The sequence below is a fragment of the Mustela putorius genome, unplaced genomic scaffold (assembly GCF_011764305.1).
Source record: "Mustela putorius furo isolate JIRA1106 unplaced genomic scaffold, ASM1176430v1.1 tig00000580_pilon_pilon_pilon, whole genome shotgun sequence".
Taxonomy (NCBI): Eukaryota; Metazoa; Chordata; class Mammalia; order Carnivora; family Mustelidae; genus Mustela; species Mustela putorius.
Genome location: NW_025421423.1, coordinates 3,468,603 through 3,493,730, shown reverse-complemented (window position 1 = coordinate 3,493,730; position 25,128 = coordinate 3,468,603). Strand labels below are relative to the sequence as shown.

At 41.0% G+C, this 25,128-nt stretch overlaps 1 protein-coding gene and 1 pseudogene across 4 annotated transcripts; one reads left to right on the top strand and one right to left on the bottom strand.

The window, feature by feature from the left end:
- Positions 1 to 1,008: 1,008 nt before the first annotated feature.
- Positions 1,009 to 23,693, top strand: HEMGN (hemogen). 4 transcript variants are annotated; one of them, XM_045081612.1, is made up of 7 exons: positions 1,009 to 1,190; positions 2,921 to 3,000; positions 4,349 to 4,472; positions 11,009 to 11,134; positions 12,859 to 12,952; positions 17,829 to 19,180; positions 22,944 to 23,693. In XM_045081612.1, the coding sequence occupies exons 4-7, from the start codon at positions 11,056 to 11,058 to the stop codon at positions 23,048 to 23,050; spliced, it is 1,632 nt and encodes a 543-aa protein (XP_044937547.1). In that variant the 5' UTR covers positions 1,009 to 1,190; positions 2,921 to 3,000; positions 4,349 to 4,472; positions 11,009 to 11,055; the 3' UTR covers positions 23,051 to 23,693. The 4 variants fall into 4 exon arrangements, with proteins under 4 accessions (XP_044937547.1, XP_012909258.1, XP_044937548.1 ...); XM_013053804.2 differs by lacking the exon at positions 4,349 to 4,472; XM_045081613.1 differs by lacking the exons at positions 1,009 to 1,190; positions 2,921 to 3,000; positions 4,349 to 4,472 and adding an exon at positions 3,033 to 3,317.
- On the bottom strand, positions 5,622 to 6,477 carry LOC106005344 (annotated as a pseudogene).
- Positions 23,694 to 25,128: the final 1,435 nt, after the last annotated feature.

Genomic DNA, 25,128 nt, shown 5'->3' with positions numbered 1-25,128 from the left:
AAAGATTTTATTTATTTATTTGGCAGAGAGAGAGATCACAAGTAGGCAGAGAGGCAGGCAGAGAGAGAGAGAGGGAAGCAGGCTCCCCGCTGAGCAGAGCGCCCAACGTGAGGCTCGACCCAGGACCCTGAAATCATGACCGAACCCAAGGCAGAGGCTTACCCCACTGAGCCACCCATGGGCCCCATTATGTTAGTTTCTAGAGTATGTTCATTGCCAGAATTGCTAAAACTCCACGGGATGAAGAAATAGCAAAAATAGGAGAGGCTAGTGTTCAACCAGAGATGTTAATGAGAGTTGCTGATTGAATAATAGTGAGTCAGTAGCAGGCCAGGAGTGAGGTGAGTCTTTTGCTCAGTTTCTTCTGAGTTATAAATCAGCCACCGCAAAGGGCAGTTTGGTTTATAGATGGATTTGGACATGATCTAGAACTTCTGTAAAATGAGAAGGTTCATTGATTAATTACATAGGCCAGCATTTCCCAGATGCATTCCACTTGGGGAAGTACAGATAATTAGATGAAATGTTTTTTATTTTCATAGCTTGGTATCTACTTTAATGTGCCTTGGATGAAATAGAATTTATTACAGCACAAACCTGTGACTGGTTTTCTGCATACAATGGTGATATAAAATTTCCATTTGAAACAATTCAGGTTTTGATCTCAGGGTGGTGAGTTTAAGGCCCACCTCGGGCTCCACATGGGGCCTGGAGCCTACTTAAAAAAAAAAATGTTTGAAATGCTTTCATTAAAAATGGGTTTATCTGAAGAAAAAAATATTAAGCAAATAATAATATAGAAGATGTTATTACAAGAATCTGGCAAAAGTTACAAGTAGGGAATGTAAACAATTGGAAAGTTTGGGAAATACATATTAAACAAGGGAATGAAATAGATTGACCTGTAGACAGGAGAGTTCAGAACACCAGACAAGTAAAAGGAAAGTGGTAGAACTCTTAAAGGATCCAGGTTCCAGTTCTAACTGCCACTATGCCTGTGTGACACTGGCCTCCCTCTGGATCTCCACTTTCTTACCTTGAAAATAACTCTAACGCCTTGCTCAGCTTTACTATTTAGTGGTTCTATTAGATTATGAGCAATCATAATAACAGCCAGCGTATTAAGGTCATCTGTGAGCTGAATGTTTTCCATAATTTTTCATTTTAAATTTTCGTAATAGTCACGAGAGGTGGGTGTTGTGATACCTATTCCATATACAAGGGGATCAAGGGTGGGAGGTTTTAAGTAACTTTCCCTAGGTTGTACACAACCTGATGTGAATAACCTTAGATCAGACTCCAGAGCCTGTGTTTTCTGCTCTTAGCCTTGCTGTGTTGCAATAGTTAGTTCCTATTTACCCTTCAAAACTAAGCTCAAGATCATCTATTCAAAGAAGTCCTTCTCTTTCCACCTTGGCTAGTGTCCCTCATCCATGTTTTCTTACTGTTCTATGTATGCTGTGTTTTGTTAATTTGCCTTTGTATCTCCAACACCCTGCATTGTTTTGGGCAGAATAAAGAGTCAACAAATGTCGAAAAGAAGGGAAGTATGAGGGAGAGGGAAAAAGAGAAACCAGGAGAGGGAGGGGATTGGAAAAGAAAATATATTGCTATCTTATTTTATTCAATATGAAAGAAGTAGACTTGAGAGGTAAGAGAACAAGGTAATTAAACATATGGTCTTCTAGATCCAGCTGGGACACCTGGGTGGCTCAATTGGTTAAGTGTCTGCTTTCAGCTCGGGTCATGGTCTCAGGGTCCTGGGATCGAGTCCCACATCGGGCTCCCTGCTCAGCAGGGAGTCTTCTTCTCCCTCTCCCTCTGCCTTTCCCCCTGCTTGTGCACTCACTCTCTCTTTAAAAAAAATCTTAAAAAAAAAAAAATCTCTAGATCCAAACCACCCAGCTGGGCCACTTACTAGGTGGGTGATTTACGGCGCAAGGTCATGCCTCTTCTTCAGTTTCTTCATCTGTAAAGCAAGGATATCAATACTTACTTACCTTAAAGGAAGTTGCAGAGACCAAATGAATTCTATATAAAGTGCTTAGAATAGTGCCTGGCATATGGTAAGCAGGTGCTCAATAAACATTGGTTATTATTATTATTTTTGTGTGTGAAATTACTAAAAGGGGGAAAACTCACTAGTATAAAGTGGAAAAAAAAACCATGACACTATTACATACATATAAAACCTCTTCATTTTCCCAAATCTGCTTGTTGACCAATGCAGATTCATTCCATGGCAGTTACAAATAAGAATTATAGCCGTGGTGCACAGTGTAATATCCTTAAATTTCCGCTTCTATGGCAATAGAATTAGTACTCCATATCTACTCTCAGAGCATTTGGAAATATCAATATTAAAATGACTACACTGTGTTATATTCGAATTCAGGTTTGCTTGTTATCTCTCACCCTCAATCAGACTGAGTTTCTTGGGGGAAAAGGACTCTTGTTTGATTCTTCTCCATGTCACCAATTCTCCGTGAAGAGCCTGGCAGTAAATGTTTGTTACGTGTTTGCCAAATGAATATTGTAGAAAAGATGTATACATGTGAACAATAAAATTAAAACTATTATGTGGTATTTACTATACAAGAAGCTCACCTTAAGTGTGATTACAGTTTGGAAAGAGAGATCACTTCTAGGTATGAAGAGGTAGTAGAACAGAATGGTCAATCTGAACTTAAAGACAGACTGCCTTGGTTTTAAGCCCTAAATCTAGCACTAATGCGCTTAGATGATCCTTGGATATAACCTAATCTCTTTAAACCAGTAATGTCCTTATCAGTGAAACAGAGATAATATTAGCTGAATGAGATAATGTATATAAAACATTAGGTACCTATTATGTGTTTGTAAAGTGGCTAACATCTCCTCCTCCTCCTCCTCCTCGCCATCATCATCACCATCATCAAAGGCTTTGTGATGGAGGCGCTCACTACCTGGATGGGCAAACACAAGGAAAGAACACTGAACAGCCAGGAGGTGTGAATAAAGGTACTGTGGGTGTTAGAAAGAGCCAAGGGCAAACAGAGAGGACCAATGGCACTGTTTACTTAGAATATTGGGTATTTTGGGGAAAGGAATGGGAAAGAAGATCAGGAAGTTGGCTATAAGGGCCAGGATGAGAAATTAAGTCTTTATCCTGAAAGTGTTACTGATACTTGACAGTATTGTATACAAGGTAGTAACCAGTTCAGAGTGAGCCATAAGGGGAATGTTCTGGCTGTTTCTGCAGGACAGTCTGGGGATAGTGAGGGAAAATGGAAACAGATAATCCACCTAGGAAGCTTTTCCAGTACTTGAGTGAGAAGGTGAGGTCCCTCTCTGGGATGGTGGCATGGGGAAGGATAAGTGGGAATGAACATGTGGGACACTGGGAAGAAGAAACTGATGGAACCGTGTCCCCCAGAAGTGAGAAGGAGTGAGGAGACAGAGGGGAAGACAGTGGTGAAGATTTACAACTAGATGACCAGGAGCATGGTGCTATTGTTCTGACAGAAAGAAACCAAAGAGGAAAGTGGCCTGAGGGGGCAGATAGATTTGGTTTTTGTTATGCTAAGTTGGAGGTGCAGTGGGATATTCTGTAATGAATGACATACAAGAGACACTTGAAAACTTGAACTTAGAACTCAGACTGATATTTATTTAGAAGATATATGCACAGAGGTAATAACAGAAGGTCTACAGTTGGATCAACCACCTAAGAAGGGTGGAAGTATACAGAGAAAAGATCAGGGAGTCATCCTTGGGAAATACCTCCCACATTGCGGGGGAGTGAAAGAGAAGCCGTGGGGAAGGATGAGGAAGAGGAAGAGAGGTGAAAAATAGATCCTCACAGATGCCAAGAGCCAGAGCAGGTTTCAAGGAGGGTGGAAGTGCTGGGAGGGGTCGTGAGCAAGTCTCTCCCTCTCAGAGGTAGAACTGCGGAGGGGCCACGGGACTTGGCCGCTAGGCATCACTGATGAGAGAACGAAATGTGGAAAGAAAAACTAGACTGCAGGTGTGAAGGAAGGAAGAAGGGGTGTGGGGAAAAGAAGGTCAACTGAGTATGGTAGGAGTTCAAGAAGTTGGGGAAAGAAAGATGTGATGGCGGCTCAAGGTGGGAGCAGAATTGTTCTTCCCCAGACAAATGACCACTCATGGTTCATCGGGAGGTGCTTATTTGTCTATACAGTAAGAAGTAGAAATAAACATTGGTGGAGGAGGCCAAAGGACGACCTTTGCCACAAACTAGGTTGAAAGGCAGGTTGCCGCCGTTCTAGAACCATAGACCATGTTATCACTAGGAGTCCTGCAGCATCTGGTTAAGCAGAGACAGAACTCATTTATCATGTATCCACAGACCATGAGAGAGGGAAACCAGAAACTCTCCATCTCCACTTAGGAAAACAAAGTTTGAGCCACTCTTTGAAAAGAATTCGAAAGCTTTGGAAAAGTATCTTAGCAAGGAAGGAACACTAAGAAAAGTAAGTGCATGGGGGCGCCTGGGTGGCTCAGTGGTTTAAGCCGCTGTCTTCGGCTCAGGTCATGATCTCAGGGTCCTGGGATCCGGTCCCGCATCGGGCTCTCTGCTCGGCAGAGAGCCTGCTTCCCTCTCTCTGTCTCTGCCTGCCTCTCCGTCTACTTGTGATTTTTCTCTGCCAAATAAATAAATAAAATCTTTAAAAAAAAAAAAGAAAAGAAAAAGAAAAGTAAGTGCATGATATCTTCCCTTTCTTGACTTGTGTACGCAAATGCACTCTAGGAGAATGCCTAGGTGCGTCACGAGACCACTCCAACAATACCACGAACACCCCCCATGTTTAGGACACTCCTATCCGCACAGTGCTTTTCATTCTACAAAAAGCTCTCAAGATTGGTTTTGTCCACCACAGAATCCAGGTGAAGTTTTACTTTTCCTGTTTTACAAGGGAAAAAGCCAAGGATTAGCAAGAACGCTGCAGTTTCCCCCCAAATTACACCGCCGGGTACTGCTACATACCCTACCTCTTTTTCCTGAACATTCTCAAATATCATGCCCATGGTCCTCACAGTATGATGCTCCAGATACAGCATGACAAACCACAATGTAGCAGGACTCTGATCTCCCCTGGTTTGGGGGCTCTATAATTATCAGTATAGCCTGAAAACACATAACCACATTAGCTTTGGAGCACTTGTACCAGATCATGTGTGTGTTTTTTTTTTTTAAAGACACATTTATTCAGCGTCAGGATCAGACTATTACATTTAGCAATCAACAGCATGGGAGCAAAAAAAAATCTACATTAAAACCCTTTGTTGGAATGCTTTACACTTTCCACAGAACAGAAACTGAAATAACCTGTTATACAAATAGTCTTGAATGCAGTCCTAGAGGTTGTTTTTTTTTTTTTTAAGATTTTATTTATTTATTTGAGAGAGAGAGGTCACAAGTAGGCAGAGAGGCAGGCAGAGAGAGAGAGAGGGAAGCAGGCTCCCCGATGAGCAGAGAGCCCGATGTGGGACTCGATCCCAGACCCTGAGATCATGACCTGAGCTGAAGGCAGAGACTTAACCCACTGAGCCACCCAGGCACCCGCAGTCCTAGAGGTTTTTGCCTGTACACATGGGTATTGTCTAAAACATGTCTTCTTTGTAGCAGATAGGCTTTGCCACCACTGTGCTTGGCTGCGTTCACAAATTTGTTGTAACCTGTAGCTTCCCTGTCACTTCTCTGGCTCTCCGGTCCTGCTAAGCTTTGTTTCCTGGCAGTAATTAAAACCTTCTGCCACTGCTGTAGCTACTGCTCCTGCTGGAACCATCATAGCCACCATGGTTTCGTGGTTTGGCAAAGGACTGACCTGCACCACCAGAGGGGCCAGAGCTTCTGCCTCCAAAATTTCCTCCTTTCATGGGTCCAAAATTTGAGGATTGATTGTTCTAATTGCCAAAATCATTATAGCTTCCGCCACCTCCAAAGTTGCATCTGTTATAGCCATCCCCACTGGCACCATATCCACCACCATCTTGACTGCCACCAGAGCCACCTCGACCACTGAAGTTCCCTCCACGACCAAAGTTGTCATTCCCACCAAAACCACCTCCACGACCACCACCAAAGTTTCCAGAACCACTTCGACCTCTTTGGCGAGATGAAGCACACTAGCCATTTCTTGCTGAGATAGGGCTTTCCTTACTTTACAGTTGTGGCCATTCACAGTATGGGATTTTTGAATGACAGTCTTATCTACAGTTATGGCTGTCAAAGCTTACAGAAGCTAAACCCCTCTTTTTGCCACTGCCTTGGTCAGTCATGCTCTCAATCACTTCAATTTTTCTGTACCTTTCAAAATAATCTCTTAGATGATGTGCTTCAGTGTCTTCTTTAATGTCACCAACAGAAGTCTTTTTCACAGTTAAGTGAGCACCAGGTCTTTGAGAATCTTCTCTTGAGACAGCCCTCTTTGGTTCCACAACTCTTCCATCCATCTTGTGTGGCCTTGTGTTCATGGCGGCCCCCACCTCCTCCACAGGTGCCTATGTGACAAACCCAAAGCCTCTCGAGCACTTGGTGTTTGGATCTTTCATTACCACACAGTCTTTAAGTGCTCCCCATTGTTCAAAATGGCTCCTCAGACTCTCATTGGTTGTTTCAAAGCCCAGACCTCTGATGAAGAGCTTCCACAGCTCTTCAAGCCCCTTGGGAGACTCTGACTTAGACCTGATGGCGGTGGGAGTGGAACTTCAATGATGTGTACTCGGCGGCATCCATAAGCAGACAAGCTCAGACCATGTTTTTGATGGGATAGTACCTCATGTGTCTTTCTCCCTTCTCACCCCCATCATAAGAGCCCTGGGGCAGAAGTTCTTAGCCATGTTTCCTTCCTCCCCACACCTGCATGGTTCAATCAGCCTTCTGAAAAGCATGAACAGGACGTCAATATTTAAACTTGCTCCAGATGGGTCAGGAGGTGGAAAAGCCATTCTCTCCCTCAATAACTGGTTTGGTCTTGTAGGAAGAAGACCGGGCTCAGAGGCTGAAGGCCCAAGTTCCAGATTTACTCTAGCTCTGTGACCTGAAATCACTCGAAACTTAGCACCAGTATAAAAATGACCATACACAGGTCTGAAAAATCTGAAAAAATGACCATAATTATTTTATGTCTACTGCAAGGATCCTGTGAAACACTTGTGAAAGTAGGGAAGGCCCTGTGCTGGGTTTAATTTTCTGCTGTGGTTGGCTTGAAATTTTTTTTTTTTTTTAAGATTTTATTTTTATTTTTTGAGAGAGAGAGAGAGAGAGAGAGAAAGTGTGTGTGTGTGTGTGTGTGTGTGTGTGTGTGTGCGCGCGCGCGCGCGCGCGCGCGCGCGAGCAGGGGGAGGGGCAAAGGGACAAGCAGACTCCCCACTGAGCCTGGAGCCTGACTTGATCCCAGGGGGCTTGATCCCAGGACCCTCAGATCATGATCTGAGCCGAAGTCAGATACTTAACTGACTGAGCCACCCTGGAGCCCCTCGACGGGAAATTCTTAATTTTTGTAGGAGGAGCAATGCCTCTTCGTTGTGCACTAGGAAGTGCAAATCATGTAACTTTGTCCTGTCTATAGGGCCCCTCTGGGCTGCAGTCTATAATGAATTGAATTGTTAGGAAATAGACAACCCTCAATCTTTCTTCTACTCTACCTATTAGCTAAATTTGACACAATTGATCACACTCCCTCCTCCTCTTTCTTTAAAAAATTTTTTTAAAAGATTTTTTAAAAAATGTATTTGATAGAGGGAACACAAGTAGGCAGAGAGGCAGGCAGAGAGAGGTGGGGGGGAAGCAGGCTCCCCGCTGAGCAGAGAGCCTGACATGGGGCTTGATCCTAGGACCCTGAGAACACCCTAGAACCCTGAGAACATGACCCAAGCCGAAGACAGCGGCTTAACCCACTGAGCCACCCAGGTGCCCCCACTCCCTCCTCCTCGAAACATCTTTTTCAAGTGACTTCTGGGACACTATACTTTTCTGGTTTTCCTCTGTTTCGGTGGCTGTTCCTTTGCTGTCCCAGACAAGTTCCTGCTCTGGCCTGCTTATCACATCAAAGACAGCTTGCCTGACTTCCAATCTAATTTACTCCAAGGTCCCTTCACTGGCCCCCTCCACCCAGTACTGGCCCTACTACTGTTAACTTGAGACCCCGCCCTCTCATGGTCCCTCTGCAGTCTGCTTCTAGATACAGGAACATGAGGCAGGAGTGGAATTAACTTAGGAAGGCTGCAGCACACCAAAGAATCTATTATTTCCTTACAATAAGGATGTGTATGACTTTCTTGAGCATACGGTGCCCAGAATTCAGGGACTACATCCATGGGTCTTTGCATCCTGACAGTCTTGGTCAACTTTTGGCACACAGTACGTGGCATTCCCTAAGGTTTACCAAATCACTGAACTGAACATAATAAGCCCTGAGTAAAGATCATTCTCATTAAGAAGTACTTCCGCATCTTCTGTAAGGTACCCCAGAGATATCTGATAAGGTTATTTAACTGAGCTATCATAAGAAACAACTAGTAAGAATTAAAGCATTTCAAATAAAGGGAGATCAATATTTAAGATTCCAGTTTTAAATGATAAACTTTATCATTTACTTTATACTACTCTAAAATTTTATTTTTTAATTTTTTATTTCTTTATAAAATTTTAATATAAATATAAAATAAGTATAAAATATTTATAAAAATATTTTAATTTTATTTAAATAGATATAAATTCATTTTAATTAATTGATTAATTTTTAAAAAGATTTTATTTATTTGACAGAGAGAGAGATCACAAGTAGGCAGAGAGGCAGTCAGAGAGAGAGGGGGAAGGAAGAAGGCTCCCTGCTGAGCAGAGAGCTCGACGTGGGGCTCAATCCCAGGACCCTGGGATCATGACCCAAGACAAAGGCAGAGGCTTTAACCCACTGAGCTACCCAGGCACTCCAAAATTTTTTATTTTTTTATTATGTTCAGTTAACCAACATATTACTTTAAAATTTTTAAAGTTACTTCAATTTGTATTTGATTTCTTTAAGCCCTATATCTGAAAATCCAAAAATGATCAAGAAGCAAATTGCAAATTACACCTTCCATTCCTTCCAGGACTCCTTTGTAGAGACAGTCTCTGAGGTTATGAGTTTTTAGATGTTTTCTGATGAGAAAGACTGGAAAATTTAGGAATGTAAAGCTAAAGCATTAGGATCTGATGACTGAAAACCACATTAATTCTGGGTGCTGGGTATATATGGGTGTTATGTGATTCTCAATATTTTCCAGTGTGTTTGAAAAACTTGCTTCTCTCATCTGTTCATACATTTTCATACCCAGACAAGATCAAGCCTGAAAAAGATAAGCTGTTTTATAATCAGTAAGAGGTGCTGTTGGCAATAAGTAAGAAAATTTGGGGCAGGTAAATCATTCCTTCCTTGGCTCTTAGTTTATCCATATATAAAATGGGGGAGGGAACTAGATGGTTTTGCGGGCCCTTCTACTTCCAATGCCATAAGAGTTTAGAAAAGCACGGGGCACCTCTTCACATTTTAAAAGTTTCCTGTTTATAAAAGATTCTTTCCAGATTTCCTGCATTTCTTTAGTGCATTTAAAACTATGTCTTGGGAGGTACCTGGGTGGTTCAGTCAGTTAAGTGTCTGACTTCGGCTCAGGTCATGATCTCGGGGCCCTGGGATTGAGTCCTGTATCTGGCTCCCTGCTCAGCAGGGAGTCTGCTTCTCCCTCTGACTCTCACTCCACTTGTACTCTCTCTCTCTCTCAAATAAATAAATAAATAAGTCGTTGAAAAACAACACCAACAATGACTTGGTTTACCAAAATCTGGTTAGTATATTTTTAATATTAATAAAAGCAGCTAATACTTGTTAGCAAGTTCAATATGCTGGGCACATAGAAAATGTCTTATACAGAGTATTTGATTTAATCTTCCCAATAACACCATGAGATAGGTACCGATATTGTCCCCGTGTGTAGCTAGGTCAGTTGGCCCCCAGACTATTTAACTGGACTGAGCATCACTGGCGTTCAAACTCGCTTCAGTGCAATCTGTGACTCTCAAATACTGTTAATCCTGCATTTCTCAGACCGGCTGCTCACATCCAGGTGTGTTCCGTCGTCCTTCCCTACTTGAACAGCCTCCTTGCCTTCTCAAATGGGGTAACCGACCGGGGATGGAGTAATTCCTCTGGTTCCAACTTAATTTCTGTGGCATCACATGGTCATATTTTCATTAAGAAATTCTTTTTGACATTTCCTGGACAAGTAACAGTGGATTTCACTAGTTACCTTGAGTCAATGCAGAATGATCAGGTGAACAGAAAAGAGTTCAGATTTGCTTCAGTTTCCTAATTTTATTCTTTGGCGCTATCATCTAAATTTCACAGCATCTACAGCAAGACTTTACATTATTTTTTTTAAAATTTTTCAACTTATTTCTAAGACTTTACATTATTTTGCAAAGGATTAAGGTAGAAAGAATGCCATTTGCAGGAAGAGCTTGTAAGTCTAATTTCACCCCTTCATAGTGTTCACATTCTTATCTTCAGTTTTTCACAAGAACTGTGCAGGGTGGGCAAGTCAGGAAGTATTTACCCACCTTGCATAGAGTCGCAGAAAGGAGGGGTGACTTATTCTAGGACATGGACTGGTTAGATCCTAGACCTAGGGTTCTTTCTACACTATGTTACTTCCATAGTGTACAAAGGTCCTTCCAAAAAGGACCATCAGACTCAGGCACTTTTCAGGCAACAGAAATAAATGGTTGCGCCATGCCAGGCTGTGGGCCATGTAGTTCCCTCTCTAACCAGTAACTACGCTACAGGATGAGGATAGTAGGAACCATGTCCCCTACTCACTCATACCTGTGCAGTGTGATAAAGAAAGTAGAAGTGCCCAACAGCTGTGGTCCCACCAGATAAAACTTTTAGGCGGGAAGTTAAGTGAAAAGTAAACTTGTGTGCCTGCGTCTGTCTAACTGTTAGGTGCTTTTGATATTTTTAAAAAGGTTGCTTGTGGAAGTTAGACCAAATAGCAGGAAGGTATTACAGCAAAATGGATTTGGGAAAGGACCAATCTCGCTTAAAACGCCGTCAGACACCTAATCCTCGTCAAGAAGAGAACCATGTTCCAGGTAATGAGAGAGATCTTCAGAGGTCTCTAGTGGCCACTCAGATGACTTGGTGACTGTTGGGAAGAACTGGGGCTGTGATTATTTTCCTAAATTTTATGGATCTGTCCCCCAAAAAGGACATGATTATGTTCATATAACCTTAGATGGGAAGTATTGGGGTTATATACCTTCTGAGGTGACTTACAGTGCATTGATTCTAATAAGTCAGAGAAACATAAGGAGATAACAAGTAAGTTATTAATAATATATTCAAGTGAAAGATAATGAAAATACCCAATACTGGATGGCTGAGGTAAGACAAGTACATGCTTATACTTCTATGGTAGTGCAAATTTGCTATGATTTTTGGGAAAGAGATCTGGTCTACCTAATGCCCGATCTGTAATAGAGCTAATTCTTTTGACTCACTAATCTTAGTCTTGAGTCTGTTCTAAAGTGACATGTCTCAAAACATTTTGCAGAACCCTAGGCCTTGAGATAGTTTAAAAAAAATTTTTTTTTGTGCCATGGATCTCTTCCACATTCTGATAAACCTATAGACCCCTTTATAAAATAAATATTTTAAATACATAAAATTGATAGGATTCCAGAGGGAACAATTATAAGATCCAATAATCAAAATTTTAAAATTGTGATATAGTAATATATATGCTTATTTGTAAATGTATTAAATAACAAGATCATATTAAGGTGAGTCTAAAACCACTGTATCAGATTGAATATATCATCTCAAATAAATTGTAGTTTTAGGTATCTGTAACAACTGTATTGTGATAGGAAAAATCTGTGATTTCTTTTGGTGACAAAGTCAGTTACTGAACAAAAATTGCTGTGGTTTGTCACCTACATTCATAATTGAAGGAGATTTACTTAAACATTGATAAAAATGAAGGTATATTATTCCCCCATCAAAGTTCACTAAGAACTTCTATCCTAAGAACAAAAGGTGCTGTGGTCCAAGGGGCATGATCTGTCTCTTTGGAATCTCAGTGGAAGTTTATAATCACTTTACAGTTCTAAGAAGACCCACTAACTTTTCACAACTTAGATGGCAACAGAACCCTTTTTTGATAACTTTCCAAAGAACTTGGAGAAACATCATCCTAAGGAAAAAATTCAAAAGGAAAGAAGCGGTATGCATGAATGTTCTTATTATAATTTGATCTACAATGGCAAAAAAATTTGCCATAAAATTCCCATAAAATTGGCAACAACCAATGCTAGTAGAATGACTGAACAAACAGAAACACATCAACTTGATTGAAGTTACAATTATGAGGACTATCTCATAGAAAATATATCTGACATAATGTTAGGTTAATAATGATAAAATTATAGTATGCAATCATTACAGATTAATGTAATATAAGGACTAGATGGGTATGAGAAATAAAATGAAAACAGGTTCTAACATTAAGGATAGCAGAACATGGTTGATTTTTTTTAATGTTTCTACAATATGTAAAATTATTTTGAAGAAATTAATGGGTTAATAGCACACTTATGTACTGACTCTTTCGTTTAAAAAGTGTTTACTGAATATTTGCTCCTAGGCACTCTTTGGAGGTCAGTACAGAGATAAATAAGATATGGTCTTTGTTCCCCAAAAGCTGGGAGCAAAACAGACACCTCGTGTAGAGGTTCTATCACTGTGCCCTAGGACTCTTGCTGATAAATGCCACAATTTATCACTACATCCTCTAACTTCCATTTTGATCCTACAGAAGTCACTGGAACTTGGAATTTGCGAAACAGAGAGCAACTCAGAAAAAGGAAAGCTGAAGCACAAGAGAAGCAAAATTTGCAGTGGCATGTTGGGTATAGTATCATTGCGAGGGAAAAGAACTTATATTTGTCCAGTATATGCTTTGGGTCAAGTAGTGCTGACATGCTTTTACACACTGTATCTTTCCAACAACCCCAGAAATTGGAGGGGGTGGGGGATTATTCTTATTTTACAAAACAAACAAACCCCCCAAACAAAAAAAAAACCCAAGTCTCCAAAGGTTAAATCTCTTGACTAAAATCGCATAGCTAGTGAAGGGTTGGGAAAAGAATTTTATTCCTGTTCTTAAGTTAAAGCCCCAGGCAGCTGAATCATATTATAGAGGGGCCTGGTGTTCTACTACCCTGGTAATACAACCATAGAAGCATCTTTTGGGAGCAGTAGATATCTTGGAGGAGAATGTTGAGCTAGTTTTTCCAAGCTTTCAATTAGTAAAATCCTAATTGAATAAGAGTGCTAACTCTCCATGGAGTAAACCATGGAAACAAGTGATGGAAGAGTGTAGGAGTTCTTAAATCTCCAAGCAAAGTCACCTGCCTCCCTTAGGGAGGGAGTCTGAAACCATGATTATAAACGAGGCAGCTTCTAACTACACTCATTTAAAATAGGACTCTGAAAACAGAGGTACTTGGACATGCTTAGAGATAGAAACGGGGAGCCCAAGGAGCCAGAGTATGAGTTTAGCCCATCTAAGCCAGAGTATCTCAATCTGGGCACTATTGAGGCTGTGGGCAGGGTAAGTCTTTGTGTGGGAGGCTGTTCTGTGCATTGTAGATGGTTTGTAGCTTCTCTGGCATCTAGAAAGTAGTAGCACTCCTCACCCATGTTGTGACAACCAAAAGTGTTTCCAGACATTGTCAAATGTCGGCTGACATAGGACAGGGGGTGGGGCGTAGGGGGGAAACGAAGGGGCAAAATTGCCCCCAGTTGAAAACCACTGATCTAAACACTTATTATCATCATTCTGATTATTATTAGATTAGCAGTTAGATTTGCATTTCTTCATTGCTGCAAAAAATGTTTCTTTTGATGGCAAAGATAAAATAGGTTACATATTTGCAGGCATCATTTAAAAAAAAGTACAATGTAGATGTTTTAGCACTTTTCTGGAGAAAAAGCACCTATCCCCCTGTGGACTGAGTTACCAGCTAGTTTGCTACAAGGCGAGTTTCTACAGCACCAGTCAGCTCACATGTGATTGGTAAATAGAAGAATGATGTCAGTATAATGTAGAAGTTGTATTGGTTTGAGATTTTGCCTGGTCAAAAGGGAATACAATTAAAACCTTCGAAAAGGGAAAATCTTCAGCTTGGCTGCTGCAAAAGCAGGGTGCATTCAGGCATCCTTCCCCAGAGGATAGGATTAGCCCTGCACTGCTCCCCACATGTAGCTTGCACAACCTCCTTGCCCAGCCTGCTGGCTCAGAGTACCCCCATCATTTGCATGATCTCAGCAGCTGAAAGCCTGCATTTACACTGTTGCTTTTGAGTATTTTCACTCTGTCTCAGGCAGCCTCCAGCAGGGGTAAGCGGCCTGTCTGGACTACTCAAGTCATCTCCTGGGTACCCATTATTTTCGTTGGTGTTGCACAAGGGGTGCCTCTGTGGCTCAGTCAGTTAAGCCCCCCGACTCTTGATCTGGCTCAGGTCTTGATCTCAGGGTTGAGTGTTCAAGTCCCGTGTTAGACCTACTTAATAAAAACAAACAAAAATTTGCACAGAATTTGAGTTATTTGCCTTAACTCTATCCCCCCCCCCCCCGCAAAGCACTGCACTTTGAGTGTATGATTTGCAGAAAGGTTTTCCAGGAGTTATGATTTTCCAGGAATTACAGCAGAAACTTTTGTACTCGAGTCTTGTGGCAGGTGACTCAGTTGAAGAATATCCTATTAGCTCCCCTAATTCCATACTTGCCAAGCAAACTTCTGATCGTTACTTGGCTTCTCAAATACTTGGTACAGAGAAAGAATACATTCGTCTGTTAGTCCAAGCATCCTCTGCTAGGTGACTTTGCTTTTCTCACTGTTTCCTTAAAAACTGGTCTTTAGGCTTATCTATCAGTCTCTCTGAGCTGGTTGATGAGTTCTATTCCAGATAAAAAGAGCTCTTCTCCGTGTGCTGATAGAATTGGGTTTCTGGGCTTGCTGGGTTGGGGGCGGTGGGGCAAGGCTGAAAAAGCCACTGAAGTAGATGACACCTTGGTAAGTCTCTTGGCAGCTGGCTGGCCATGCTCTTGTGACACATCTCTTTACTGCTGAGGGCTGTTTTTACCATAACACACCACACAGTGAAACCTTGGTGGTTCCAGAAAGAAGCAGCAGAGGGTCATGGTTAAGAGCCCTGGCTGTTACAGCCAGAATGGCTAGATCTGAGGTGTGACTCCCCCATTTCTAGCCATTTGACCTTGGACAAGAAAGTGCCTTGGTTTTGTCATCTGCAAAATGGAGGTAATAATAGTATCTGTCTCATAAGTGGATGATGTGAAAATTATATGAGATAATAGAATAAGTAAATTACTCAAAACCGTGCCTGGCACATAAGAAGGACTGGGCTTCCTGTATTAATATGAATACTAATTTATACCTGAATAATTCACTCATCCAAGTTATATGCAGTTCTTTTTTAAAAAGATTTATTTATTTATTTTTAGAGAGAGAGTGTGCATGAGCAGGGGGAGGGGGTGAGGGGAAGCAGATTCCCTGCTGAGCAGGGAGCTCAACATGGGGCTCACTCTCAGGACCCTGAGATCATGACCTGAGCCAAAAATCAAGCATTGGATGCTTAGCCAACTGAGCTACCCAGGAACCCCTATTATATGCAATTCTTACAACTACCACATGAAGTTGGACAGATACCATTTACTCCATTTTACCTATGAAGAAACCAAGGAATAGAGAACTTAAGTGACTTGTCCGTGATCACATAGCTGACCAGTGACGGAGTCTGGATTAAACTTTAGGCCACATAGATGTATTTGTGTCTTTTGAAAAACAACCAGGAAGAATATGGAACATAACTCAGTATCCCTCAGAGTTGTACCTAACAAATTATTTAGGATTTAATATCTAGGATGAAATGTGTTTCCTGAAAAAGTCACATACACCATCTTTTAAAAATCTGACAATGAGGACTTCATAAATTATCTTGTGTCCTCTGTCACTTGGAATTAAACTCTATAATGCTGAGGTCTCATCCCATCGTTTTTGCACATCTTCTTCTTTATTACTTTTTTTAAAAAAAGATTTTATTTATTTATTTGACAGAGAGATCACAAATAGGCAGAGAGGCAGGCAGAGAGAGAGGGGGAAGCAGGCTCCCTGCTGAGCAGAGAGCCCGATGTGGGGCTCAATCCCAGGACCCTGAGATCATGACCTGAGCCGAAGGCAGAGGCTTTAACCCACTGAACCACCCAGGCACCCCTCTTGTATATTACTTTTAATACTTATTTTTGACTGTCTTATTACATAGATAACTTTTTTTTATTTTTTAAAAAGATTTTATTTATTTGACAGTGAGAGAGAGATCACAAGTAGGCAGAGAGGCAGGCAGAGAGAGAGGGGGAAGCAGACTCCCCGCCGAGCAGAGAGCCGGATACGGGGCTAAATCCCAGGACCCTGAGATCATGACCTGAGCTGAAGGCAGAGGCTTATCCCACTGAGCCACCCAGGTGCCCCACATATATAACTTTCAAAACATTGATTTCAAACTAGTTCTTGTGAGGCCACCTTTAAAAAAATTTTTAACTATGGAAATCACCAAACATAAATAAAGGTAGAATAGGGTACCCATTTAAGTATGCAAGGAATTATGAACACTGCAGAGATATAAAAGCGCTGGTTTTACCTTGTTTGCTAAAAGAAATAAGAATATTTACTCTCAGAATATCTCCCCAGAAAAAATGAAAGTATGAGGCAGTCCATGTCCCTCCCCTAAAAGCATGACCCTCGTCATAAATCCTGAGCAAGGAGAACATTTCAGCCTGTGATCTCTAAGAGAAGGCTCCGCAGAGCAGGTAGCATAGAACAGAATTTCAATAGGTTTAGAAAAATGATGAAATGTTTATTTATAGCACCTTTTCCTCCCCCAACCCCGCAGCCCATCTGCATTAGCCATCTGTATTTGCTTGTAGTGGCAATAACTAACAATTTGTCATTAGCTGCAATTTCCATGCATATCCTTTTATCTTTTAGATCCCTCCTCTAGCTATTAATTTGGAGTAGGTATAATATGGCCACTCATGCCTTTCTACTAGACTTCTTTATTTCCAGAAATGTTTTTGCAGCTTTTGGCCCAGCTTACAGTACATCTCATTTGACATGTATCACAGCGATTAACATTCTGTACACAAGACGCTGAATTAGATAAGCAATTATACATATATCTTCTGTCTGCGGGCTGCACAGGCAAGGAGCTGTGCCTAGATTGCAGATCTAGAAACACAGTTGTATCCGTTTGCGCAGGGCATAGTGGGACTAAACTCACATAGACTCGACCCAAAGAGACATCTGTGTAAACCAGCATGCCAGAAGTCTATTCCTGTACAACATGAGTAATACACTTACCAGGACCAATCGTTAAGTATATGGTTTCAAACACACACACACACACACATTCTCTCTCTCTCTCTCTCTCTCTCTCTCTCTCTCTTCTCTCCACTCACCAGGAAGATTCTGTGTGAGCCAGGTGTCAGAGACAAAAATTCCCCGAGGGACATTTCTTCTCTTGCCAACTGAGAACATCTAGCACTTCTACTTCATTTTACAAACAAGAAGGTTGAGGTCTAGAGAGATTAAGTATTTGTTTATGGTCGTACAACACAGTAGGATGCGGGAGACCTGGTACTGTTATCACTAAGGATTTCTTCCAATCCTGTAATCCCATTGCTGACACTAATTCTTATCTTCCCCAGAGAGAAAAAATGCAAGCGGCCAAGGACAGGAAAAGGAAACAAAAGAGGAAGAAAGAGACGACAAAGTACAGAACTAAAGGGGGAACCTCAGTCACAATTTAAAAAAGACACAATGGAGAAAGCACTGGTACCTACGGAGAAAGAAACTGAACCACCTAAGAGTATAACTGAAGTGTTGTCTCTGCTAGCCTCTCCCAAAAAAGTTATGCCTGAGACACAATTTTCTGCAGTGGATCAAGAAAACATAAATCAGGATCATTCTTCTGAGTTACAAGAAACAGTTGTACAAAACCACCCTTCTGAAACATGCCAAGATGTGGCTGAACCTGAAGCCCTCTCTCCTACAATGTACCAGGAAATGGCCGTGATTCAAGGCCATTCTTCCATAATGTGCCCTGATACAGCTGAACCTGAAGACCTCTCTCCTACAACGTGCCAAGAAATGGCCGTGATTCAAGGCCATTCTTCCATAATGTGCCCTGATACAGCTGAACCTGAAGATTTCACTTCTACAATGTGCCAGGAAACAGCTGTACTTCAAAACCATCCTTCCAGAATGTGCCCTGATACGGCTGAACCTAAAGCCCTCTCCTCTACAATGTGCCAAGAAACAACTGTAGTCAAAGTCCTTCCTTCTAAAACATCTGAAGACATAGCTGACTTGGAAGCATGCTCCCCTGAAGCATTCTCCAAACCAGATATGCCTAAAGGGTATGCTCTTGAAACATACCAAAAGAGAGGTGAACCTGAGGAATACAATTCTGAACCAGAACAAGGAATGGCTGAGATTGAAAGCTTCTTTCCTAAGACACAAGAAATAGCTGTGCCTAAAGACCTTTCTACAAAGACACTCCAAGAAACAGTTGAACCTGAACACTTCTCTCATGAAACATATAAAGAAATTGCTGTGCCTAAAGCATTCTCTCATAACACAACCCAAGAAGTGCCTGCTCTTGAGGAATATCCTCCTGAAATATACCATGAAACACCTGTGCCTGAGGAAGGCTCACCTGAAATATACCAAAAAACACCTGGGCCTGAGGATGGCTCACCTGAAATATACCAAGAAACACCTGCGCCTGAGGAAGGCTCACCTGAAATATACCAAGAAACACCTAGGCCTGAGGAAGGCTCACCTGAAATATGCCAAGAAACACCTGGGCCTGAAGACTATTCATCTGAAATATACCAAGAAACACCTGGGCCTGAAGATCTTTCTACTAAGGCATATAAAAATAAGGATCTGCCCAAAGAATGCTTTCCAGAACCACATCAAGAAACAGGTGGGCCCCAAGGCCAGGATCCTAAAGCACACCAGGAGGATGCTAAGGATGTTTATACTTTTCCTCGAGGTAGGGTGTTTTATCAGGATAAGTCAGTGATACTGCCACTTAGTGGGGTTCCCCATTTATAGTTAGAGCACCAACATAGGTATGTCTCCCTTGGAGTGGTGATTTTATAGCCTGCCTTAACAATCGTAGGGTATCTCCCATTATTGCAAAGGATACGATTAATGTCATTAGCTAGTTTCCAGTAAAAAATGTTTTTCTTCCAACCAATGTCTGTTTGGCATATTTACAAAGAATTAAAAGAAAATCATTGAAAAATAAGTGTGGGGCGCCTGATGGCTCAGTTGGTTAAGCGACTGCCTTTGGCTCAGGTCATGATCCTGGAGTCCAGGGATCAAGTCCCACATGGGGCTCCCAGCATTGTGGGGAGTCTGCTTCTCTCTCTGACCTTCTCCCTTCTCATGATTTCTCACTCTCACTCTCTCTCAAATAAATAAATAAAATCTCTTAATAATAAAAAAAGAAAATATAATTGTTTATAGTAGGTATTTGATATACCTGGGAAGCATTAGCCAGTAAAGTGAAATGAACCCAATATAAGATGAATTATGTACAAAATATTTTATTTTTTTTATTTTAAAGATTTTATTTATTTGACAGAGATCACAAGTAGACAGAGAGGCAGGCAGAGAGAGAGAGAGGGAAGCAGGCTCCCCGCTGAGCAGAGAGCCCGATGCGGGCCTCGATCCCAGGACCCTGAGATCATGACCTGAGCCGAAGGCAGCGGCTTAACCCACTGAGCCACCCAGGCGCCCTGTACAAAATATTTTAAAGAACAGTCAAATCTAAATTAATAGGAAAATTTCAGGAATACAGTATTTCTTGAGAATAAAAATTTCCCAGCAAACTTAAAGCAAGTAAATTCTCAGGGTACAAGGTATGAGGAAATTATAAAGATATAAAATGTGATCCTGTTACTGGGGAGCTCATTTTTGTAGGATTTATCAAGTTTTCTAAAATCCCTTTCTATTTCAATGCCTATTCCTGAAAAGCTTTCTCTTAAGCATAACACTTTTTAAATAATGTGACCGTTCTTCTGTTTCACTTACTCTTTGTACAATACCGTAGACAATGTTAGCAAAGGGCTGAGTCTCCCAGACTAGAGTTCTCTCCAGGCGATTGTTTCCTAAAGAAATCCTTCTGGTAGCTTATTTATTCTCTTTCCTAAAAGATGAGTGCAACAAAAGCATGGGGTTAGTTGGAAATACCCTGAAAAAATTGGAGTAAAGAAAAGAGAAAATTAGAGTAAAAAGCAGATAGGGTGAAGCATGGGCCTGTGCTGACAGGAGCCCCTGCTGGAGAAGCAGCTCTCATCCACACAGGGCTCTGTTCTAGAAAGTTCATTGTTGCCAAGGTGAATGTGGGAAATTAATTCGTGATTTCCTTTTGGGGGGTTTTGTCTGGCCAAACAAGTGGAAGTATCTACCTTTTTTACTGAGTAGAAAATGTTCATAATAATGAATTATGAACGTTCATCATGATAAGGGAGGGCAATATGTAAGTGAATGTAGAGTAAGTCCACTCTAACACCATCTCCTATCTTTGATCCTCATCCTGAAGGTCGTTTTCCTTCATTTTAACAAATGAGATAGTAGGGGGGCCTGGGTGGCTCAGTGGGTTAAGGCCTCTGCCTTCGGCTTAGGTCATGATCCCTAGGGTCCTGGGATCAAGCCCTGCATTGGGTTCTCTGCTCAGCAGGGAGCCACCTGCTCCTCACCCCCTGCACCCGCCTGCCTCTCTGCCTACTTGTGATCTCTCTCTATCAAATAAATAAATAAATAAAATCTTAAAAAAAAAAAAATGAGATAGTAGAATACATTCTGTAACCTGCGTTTTTTCACATACAATATATATCATGGCCATCTTGATGAAATCTTTTGTAGCAGTTATATGGTATTATATGTGCAATAATTTATTCAGCCAATCTCTGAAATGACGAACACTTACATTACTGCCAACTTTTACTATTAAAACAGAGTTCAATGGACATCATTGGAAGTAACATTTCTGGGGCACTTTCTATGTGCCAGAAACTATTAAACATTTTGGGTGAATTATTTTATTCAATGTTAAAGCCCTAACAAAAAAACAATATTATCCCCATTTCATAGATTAGAAAACTGAGGCACAGGAAGCTTGTCTGTCCAATTATATTCTTTGGATAAATCTCTAGAAATTGAAATGCTGGGCCAAAAGGTACCCACATTTAATGTTTGGATACATTCTCTCAGACCAGCATCCCAAAATATTGTAGCAATCCACACAAACCAAGAGTTTATATAATGCCTTTCCACTAGGCCCTTGCCCATACTGCATATTATTTTTTATATGTATATTTATTTATTTGACAGAGAGAGGGATCACAATTAGGCAGAGAGGCAGGCAGAGAGAGAGGGAAAGCAGGCTCCCCGCTGGGCAGGGAGCCCGACGCGGGCTCGATCCCAGGACCCCGAGATCATGACCCCAGCCAAAGGCAGAGGCCCAACCCACTGAGCCACCCAGGTGCCCCCATACTGCATATTATTACCTTTAAAAAACTTTTCTGGGGCACCTGGGTGCCTCGGTTTGTTGAATGTCTGACTTTTGATTTTGGCTCAGGTCAGGGTCCCGGGATTGAACCCCGTGTCAGTTTCTGCATTCAGCAAGGAGCCTGCTTGAGGATTCTCTCTCCCTTTCCCTCTGCCGCTTCCCCAGCTTTTGTCCCCACTTCTCTAAAATAAATAAGTAAATCTTTAAAAAAAAACAAACAACCTTTTCCTATGTGTTAGGCTTAAAAAAATAAAACTAAAAAACCCAATTGTTTTAATTTCTACTTTTTAAAATGATGACTACTGCTACTAGGCATTAATATTATCATGAATTTGAATTTCATGACTATAATAAATTTGAATTTTTTTCTTTTGAGAATTGCGTTTGAATTCCTGTTCATTTTTTTAAAAGATTTTATTTATTTATCAGAGAGAGAGAGGGGGAGAGAGCGAGCACAGGCAGACAGAATGGCAGGCAGAGGGAGAAGCAGGCTCCCTGCTGAGCAAGGAGCCCGATGTGGGACTCGATCCCAGGACGCTGGGCAGCTGCTTAACCAACTGAGCCACCCAGGCGTCCCTCTGTTCTATTTTTTTTTTAAAGATTTTATTTATTTACTTGACAGAGATCACAAGTAGGCAGAGAGACAGGCAGAGAGATAGGAGGAAGCAGGCTCCCCGCTGAGCAGAGAGCCTGATGCGGGCTCTATCCCAGCACCCGGAGATCATGACCTGAGCCAAAGGCAGAGGCCTAACCCACTGAGCCACCCAGGCGCCCGTTTCCTGTTCTATTTTAAATTTGATCTTTTGGATTGATTTTAAAGATCCTTATATCTTAGTTATTTAGCTTTCACCTACATATAAGTTATAAATATTTCCCCTGTTGTTTTTGGCTTAACTTTATTTATAGTGGTTTTTGTCATCTACATGATAAAATTTTAATTTTTAGTTATTCAAAACTGTCATGATTTTAATATTAAGTTTTTCAAACCAGTCATTCTTTTCCTTTATGTTTTCTGGCCTCTATTCTGCTTAGAAAGGCCTTTCCAACACTAAGAGTATAAAAAACACTTTATTGTTTCTACAAAACTTATGGTATTTTAATATTTAATATTTAAATATTTAACTTTTATTTATTTGAAATTTGCTTTTGTGCAAGGTGTGAGGCAGAGTTTTTCCCCCGAGATACTTAATTGTTTCAATACCATTTATTGGACCTATTTCCATATTTTATTTTACAGAAATGAGAGAAAAACCCAAAGCAGAAGAACCAGAGATACCAGCAATTGCAAATGTTCCTCAAGAAATTCATCCAGAAAATGACGTCTTTAGTTATGTTTTGTTTTAACAATGCTCAACCGTCAATAGTTGTCCAACAAAATACACATCTTAATATATTACGTGTGTGATTTTTTCAAAACACTGTAGATCTCTACAATACTCATTAATATTTTTACATTTTCTTTTTCTCATGTATAGACTCTGAGAGAATGAAGGTATTTTTTTCAGGCCCTGTTATATAGATGATATCCTGCTAGTGTTTGCGTGTGTGTGTGTGCATGTGTGTGTGTGTGTGTATACATATATGCATATTGGGGTGAGGATAGTGGTGGGGGAGAGAGAGAAATGTGAAAGGAATGGCTGAGTAATTGATCACCCATCAAGAACCTTTAATTCTATATTTTATTTATTTTTTCCTTGGTTAATTCTTAAAAGTAGAGAAACTATTGTTTGAACACTTAAAATCTGGGGGAGTAATAGTTTTCTTGTAAACTTTGTTCACTTATCCATGTAACAATAGCATCAACATTTTATTCAGACTTTGGTAGTCTAAAAAGTTAATTTTAACAATTATTCTGGGACTCCTTCCAAGATATTTTGAGGAGATGAGTGATCAACGCAGTTTCCTGGAGTGTTTGAATTTTGATTTTCTTTTTCCTTTTTAAATATTGTATTTGTGCAAAATGTACATTAAATCTTTATTACATGTTTCACCGTTTGGACAGCATCCTGATAAGCGCCGCGAGGATTAGAACACCTATAACACATAGTCCTTACCCTCCAGGGGTTTAATCTTGTCTCGTGGGGGGAATAAAACAGAACACAAATAACAGTAATGCTAGTGTTGTTTGAAGAGTAGACACAATAGAGGAAACACTCACTTTTTTTTTTTTGCTGGAGTGACCTGAAAAAAATCACATCTTCGAGGAGTCTTGAAAGGTGGAAAAGATTTGTACTGTAGGCGAGGATTGTGGCCTCACTGTATGTGACACAGAGAAGGATGAATTCAGCATATATTCAAGGGAACTGCATACAAACTACAGTTAATGCACGGTCTGTGTGGAACAGCAGGCTAATAGGCTGAAAGTCTCATATCAGAGTGGACAGAATTTTGCACACCTAAGAAGTATGTGTTAGGTAATGTGGAACAAAGTAAGACTTGAACAATGCGGTTTTAGTATTTTAAGACTTTCTATCTTGTAATGGTCAGGGTTAGCTGAAAATTATAAGAGACTGGGGGCATGAATAGGAATTATTTTGTGGGGGAAGATATCTGAACGCCCCCCCCCCCAGTATTTTGGCGGGGGCGCTGTTTGCAGTTTTCCATCTGTTATTACAGAAGACTCAAAGGAAGGGGATTTTTGCAGGTAAGGGTTTAGTTCAGCAAGGATGCGATTATATAAGCTCCCCATATAGGTATAGAGGCACTGTGCTAAATGCTAAGCTAGACAGCTAAGAACAAGACAGAATCCCAGTCTCATAAGCATCACAGTGTAGAAAGAGCTTCTCAACCCTCAGGGTCCATCAGAACCACTGGGGAAGATTTCCAAATCACAGCTGTCAAGACACCTCCCCAAGGATTCTGATTTACCTGTCTAGGATGGGATCCAGGCATAGATACATTAATTGTTAAGTAGGTTTTTTTTTGTTTTAAATATTGTTTGAGAAATAATTTTAGAAATTACAGAAGACTCAGGGTGCCTGGGTAGCTCAGTGGGTTAAGCCTCTGCCTTCGGCTCAGGTCATGATTTCAGGATCCTGGGATCGAGCCCCACATTGGGCTCTCTGCTCAGCAGGGAGCCCGTTTCCCCTGCCCTCTATCTCTGCCTGCCTCTCTGCCTACTTGTGATCTCTGTCTAATGAATAAAATCTTTAAAAGAAAAATTATAGAATACATGATAGTACAGAAGTTCCTATATACCTCTCACCAGTTTATCCTAATGTTAACAAGCTCTGTAACCATGGTCCATTCATCAAACCTTAAGAAATTAAGGCAGTGATGTTACCGTTATCTGGATTTCATTTGTTTTTCTACTAATGCCCTTTTTTCTGGCTTCAGAATCCAAAATGGGATACAACATTGCATTTAGGGTATTTGAAAAGCTCCCCTGGTGATCCGAAAGTGCAGCTACAGTTAATGGCCAC